The 6027-nt window shown below is 46.3% G+C and overlaps 1 protein-coding gene across 1 annotated transcript in view; it reads right to left on the bottom strand.

Annotated features, from left to right (window-relative positions):
- SLC15A1 (solute carrier family 15 member 1) overlaps positions 1-5161 on the bottom strand; it is a 37051-nt gene extending 31890 nt beyond the window's left edge. The window contains exon 1 of the mRNA XM_035898114.1: positions 4963-5161. Coding sequence (XP_035754007.1) covers positions 4963-5161 — 199 coding nt within the window. The remainder of the gene's footprint in view (positions 1-4962) is intronic.
- Positions 5162-6027: the final 866 nt, after the last annotated feature.

Here is a 6027-nt window from a genome sequence, read left to right as displayed (position 1 = left end):
CCCGGGGCGGCTATCGCGGGGCTCACCCGCCCTTGACCCGCCGGTTTGCACCCGGGCTGCGCTAGCGCAAGGCACCGGAGAGGGTTCGACAGCCGGTCCCGGCCCTTCCCGCCGCCCTCTGCCCCCCCGTGGGGAGCGTGACGCCCGGCGCCGGGATGGGTTTGCTTTCCGTGACCGTGAGAAAGCGCGGAGCCGGTGCTGGGAGCTAACCGGAGCGCTGCGGGATGCTAGCGCCGCACGCCTTGGCCCTTCGGTGTCAACGGCAGGATGGAAAACCAACTCCGTGAGGAAACGGACTACGCGCCACGGAGAGGGCAGCTTTCCGCCTCGTTCCCTCCTTTCCAGCCGGGGAGATGGAGTTTCACCTGACTGCTGCTGCCAAACGCAAGAGGAAGAACAATGATCGTTCCAGGATTTTTTTTACGATGAGGGTGGTGAAACACTGGAACAGGTTACCCAGAGAAGTGGTAGATGTCCCATCCCTGGAAGCATTCAAGGTCAGGTTGGACAGGGCTTTGAGCAACCTGACCTAGTTGAAGATGTCCCTGCCCGTGACAGGGGGGTTGGACTAGATGACTTTTAAAGGCCCCTTCCAACCCAAACCCTTCTGTGAACCTGCAACCAAGTCCGCTCGTCACTTGGGTCTGCCTGCAGCAGACGGCCGTCCTGCGTGCCCTGTGGTGCCGCCAAACTACAGGGAAAGCTGGGGGAGTGCCGATCAATAAAACACCATGCACGCTTCTTGCTGAACTCTAGCAGCACCTGCCTCTTACTCAATTAGGTTTATCTGTGAAATAAATGGATGAGAAGTTTAGCGTGAGAATCGCCAGAGCGTAAGGCCAACAAGAAGAGCAGAAGAGGGACGCTGCACAATGCTAAGACTTGAATGCTCTCCCAATGCAGAAACAGAAACATATTAGCAGTCATTGCCAAAAACCCCCAAATTTCTGAAAGAAGAATACAACCCTTCTTTGAGGCTTGCTGATGTTGTGTTACACTGGCCTGTGGTTTATGCAATCAGTCCCCTGGCATCTCCCACAGCGTGCACTTAATAATTACCTGGCTGCTGAACAGGTTGATTTCTTCTTAGGTACAAATCAAACAAGCGTTGCAATATATTGCAATGCGGAATATCTATGGTCAGCACTTCAGGTGCTGAAGAAGGCTGCTCTGACCTGTGATGTAGAGCTACAGCTGAGCCCAGATTTCTTAAACTGTGTTTATAGGGGGCTAATCTGCTCAAAGGAGCTCTACCCTCTCATCAGTTACTCATGCCTTTGACTGTTACAATTGATGAATAAATTCTTAAGGTAAAGAACGAGCGTGTGGCTATAGCTGTATTTATAGCACATACTCCTGTAAGAAACAAATCATGCTGTGTAAGTTCCACTGCCACAGCTGATGCTAGTCATATACCACTGCTCTATAAAATATATATATATCTATAAATCTTTATCTATATATCCATACCTATCTATATATATATATCTGGCCACGCGGCACGGGCAGTGTTGTGTTTCTCTACTACGGTTACTCCAGCAAAACAAGCAGCCTGTAATGCAGCGAAGAACGCTGAAATCACCAATAGCTCATTCACATATGGAAATAATTGAAATACTACCACCATTTTTGAGCTGTTGAAGTATGAAATGAAAGATGTGATTTCTTCCCTGGACATTTAGTCTCTTCTTCTTGTATAAACCACGGCGGTGAATGGGAATTTCAGTTTGTTCCCGAGCACACCTTATACACCCCCGTGTATTTAGTGGAAACAAAGAGTAGGCCGTTGATGTTTCTTCCTGGAAAGGGACATACGAGTAGGAAGCAGAAATTAGGAAAAAGCCACCAGTTTCCTCAGCAATTTGAGACAAATGAGCTAGTTGGATCACCCTAGCTTCTGCTCATGTTATCTTTCAATATGCAAGGTCTCTCTTAAACCAAAAATGAAAAAAAAAAAATTCACCCTAGCTTCTGCTCATGTTATCTTTCAATAAACCAAAAATGAAAAAAAAAAAAATTACAGAAATCTCCTAACAATACTGGTAACGAAGTCATCCTGATGAGTACAAATGTCTCCATTTGCCCCACAGAGAGAGGGGCACACAATTGCTTCACAGCTACTTCTGCGGTGGATCGGATTCTGCTTTCAGTTAGCAAGCCGATGCCATGAGATTGACCTCTGTGGGGCTGTTTTGTGGTTGTACCCATTGGAGGGACAGAATTTGTTCTCGGGGAATTTGAGTTTCCTAGCGAGGCTCCCTTTCTAGCGGAGCTCAGAGCACAGCAGGGCTGTTAAATGTTCAGCAAACAGATTGAAGATGTAATTCTGCTTTCTTCTCCAAAGCTCTGAACTCACGGGAGCGCATTTTCGAGGTAGAATAGAAAACTCAGGCAGCAGAACTTTGAATAATTAAGCACAAACCACAGCTGGCGATTAGAAAGTATGGCATGTGATTTCTGCAGACTGCACAGGTTAAAACGACACATTATTCCAAGACCACATCCTAGCACCAACTGTTTGGCTGTATGGGTGGAAATTTTAATTGACGGGCACCTTACCCTGTCATTAGTTAAATGCCACAGAATATTGCTCAGTTAAAGGTTTGTAGGGAAGTCATTTAAGATTGTTTCCTTACGTCTCGTAGGTAGGAAGAACACGAGCATTTCAGAGGAGCTGGTGAGGTGAATCCATAATATGGAATAGCTGATAACAACCATTTGTTATTTAAGGACTAAGAACCTGAATTAAGCTTGAAGTATCTTAAAGCAAATGAAGACTAATTACTATTTGTTTAGACTATGTGTATTTTGTAAGTCTTAATAGGACTTTTTTGACTCAATAGTTTAGATTGGAAAAATGGTAATAAGCATAAAGAAATTGCAAAGGTGTGCAGCTCATCGTGGGATAGCCAGTATTGGGCGGGATGCTGAAAACTGATTCAGGTAGTGCATTAATTCCATGATGAGCAACGACTAAAGGATTTTGCTCTATAACCACACTTTATTTGGCTTTCATGATGGTAGTAGCCAAACACTGACACTAGTCACTTCCCAGTAACTACCCCTCCCAAGATAATACATCTATCCAAGAAAAGCTTATCTCCACCTTCCAGATGGGGAATCTAAGGGAAAAAAAAGTGATGGGTGAATCAGCTGGTGCCTCGGAAAGCCTTCCACAGAGCTGTGCTTTCTCAGGTAACCGAGGCATCCCACTGAAGCCACCACCAAGGAATAACAAAGGATAACAAAGGAAACAGAATGCATTTGCGGTGGCCTGCGTCTCATTTTGTTTCTCCACGACGTGGTTTGCTTAGCAGAGCACATAATTGGTGGGGTGGTCTGGAGGAGATGGGGACCACAGGGAGAGCACCAGGGGGCTCTGAGCAGGGACCTGCAGCATTCACTTCCATTCAACCACCAGCAACACAGCCACCAGGTGCTGCCCAGTTCTGTAAGCGACACTGGGTTTGGTATTTGAGATGCTCACTTAATTTCTGTGCCAAGACCAACTTTGGTCCCAAAACCCATGGACTTGCTACTTCAGAAGTTTGTGAAACCAGAGCAGGGGCATGCAGAGAAAGAGAAGTTTTCTACCAGCCTGGCCTACCAGCCCAGCTCAGCAGTGTTTGGCTGGTATTCCTCCTCAGAAAAAGGAAAAGAGTTCACGTTCTGTAGCCCAGAAGGGACTTGACTTCTCTGGCTGGTCTGTCTGTACGTACTGAACGTGTGGGTGGAAGGGGAAGCAGGGGAACGGGAACCAGAGCGGAGACCTGTACATAAATAAAGTAACTAAGTAAACTTTATTTACCTGGAGCTGCCCCAGACGGATGCCAAAAACCTTTGGCTCATTAGCAGTGCCTGTAGCAACACGCAAAGTTAACACAGCAGATGCAGAGCTAATGAGTTAATGGTACATGATCCGCTGTGAAGCCACTTCTGCCAAAAAGTGGGTTTGGCTTTCCTCTTTTTGCTGAAAACATAACGTGAGGGCAATAACTCGGAGTGTTTTATTTCCAGTTCGTTTACTCTGTTTGAGAACACCATCTTCTCTGCAGAGCTGGTTACATTCGCTTGTGTTTGTATCGGTGAGGAGAGCGCAGGATGGATTGCCAGCTGTCCCACGCAGACATCTGTCAAAAGCAGACCACGAGGAGCAAGGGGTGTCCCCACTGAGCTGGGGTTTACCCCTTGTCCGCTCCCTCTTTGTGTCCATCTCCATCATGGCAATCCCTTTGCTGCTTTTTTCCTCCACATTTTTTTCCCCTCAGGGAATCTGAAGGGATGGTGTTTTCTGCAAAGCCTGGGTTTAACAAGGAACTTCAGTTCGCCAAGTGCAGGTCTGTATGGAAACGAGCGCTGGCCAACAGCTGCAAGGAAGCATTGAAAATCTTCATTTTTGGACTTAGAGATGTTACCATCCCTTCCAGCTTGAAATGCCTTTGTGGGCCCGGCCTTCAGCCTTAACCTTTGTACCACGCGGTCAATAAATTAAGAGGAGCACGCATCGCGTCGTGCCTGTGGAAGGCATCAGGCGTGAGACTGGGAGAGCAGAAACATGAGTTTTGGTGCCGAGTTGCTGTCAGACCTTATGCAATCCGTCTCCGAGGCTGGGAGATTCTCGCCTGCCAAGCAAGGGCACTCCCAGCAGGTATGCGGGGTAGGCAAATAGGAGCCTTAGCGCAAGTATTAAGGGCAGCTCATAAAGGAAGTAGGGCAGAACAAGAGAGCTCCCGACTCGAAGCCTTTATGTATTCCTTTCTACCACAGAGAAACACGTACCTTCGAAGCGTGTGACCACATTTAAGAAAAAAAGATAACAACGAAGGCATCAGTATCCTGCACCCAGCTAGGACTCAGCTCTTTCACTGGGTAGTGAAACCTTTTTTGTTCAGAATTATGTGCCTCTGCTTTTCTTCATATTCGATTTGAATTTGCCTGGCACACAGCATCATCCCCTCTCACTCAAGGCAATGCAAGTTTGCCGAATGCCATTCAGAGCATACTGAAAGCACCCAACCATCTCTTCAACCGTCAGTTTGGGGGTTTTTTGTACCTCCAGACAGGCATTCTTCTTCTGAAACATCAGCTCTGTGTTGCGAGACCTGACGCTTTCCCGTGAACGTTTCAGCTTTTCATTGCGTTGCGTCTGCTGAAGTTTCATCACTAGCAGGTTTTCAGACAAACTGTGCTTCACTTTTTTCTCGAGGGCAGCAGACCAGCGTGTCAGCAGCTGCTGGGCCTGGCTGGTTGATCTTGTCAGCTTACACAAGCAGCCCTACAGAATGAATCACGTTGTTGACTGGACAACGCAAGTCCAAGTGTCGCCTCTCGACTGATCTGTGTTTTGACCCCAGCACATGTTAAAAGGCTGGAGTTAAACCAACCCAGTATTTAGGGACTGAAGTGTGATTTGTATTTAACTTGCAGAGCTACTTAGATGATTATAAGTCATGTACACTCCCCACCCCCCAAATAAATCATCTTATAAGATTGGATGCTCACATTTTCAAGGGAAAACATCCTTTGACTTTGCCCATCATTTTTGGGGTGGGAGAGGCCGTGCTGCTACACAAAACACACATGACCTCAGGTGACATCAGTGTCTGCCCTGGAAATAACATATTCTGAATTCAGGTTATAGGACAAGATAATATAATTTTCTAGAGATGCATTTTCTGGTGTTGAAATTCTGCAACTGGAGACCAAGAGCTGACACCATTTAGCTGTTGCAGCCCTGTTAGAAGTCTGCAGATGGGCTCATCCCTCCTGAAGGAGATTTTAATGTTATTTACGCAGACATTCGTATTTTTACCATAGGATACAAAGCTTCCTTCTTTCCATTACTTATAGTTCTTATGTATTTCACTGAGATTTAAATGAAACCTTCACCAGCAGTATCTGACAGGATTTAATGTGTGATTACATTTCAGTGGATTCATTTATCTCACTGCTCTCTTATGAAGTGCCTATAAAGTCAATTTTCATATTTCATCTCAGAAATCTTGGTCAGTTTTGTTGCTACTGAAA

This window comes from Egretta garzetta, unplaced genomic scaffold (assembly GCF_000687185.1).
Source record: "Egretta garzetta isolate BGI_Z169 unplaced genomic scaffold, ASM68718v1 scaffold257, whole genome shotgun sequence".
Taxonomy (NCBI): domain Eukaryota; kingdom Metazoa; phylum Chordata; class Aves; order Pelecaniformes; family Ardeidae; genus Egretta; species Egretta garzetta.
The sequence above is the reverse complement of the archived record's forward strand: the minus strand, read 5'-3'. Positions and strand labels throughout refer to the sequence as shown.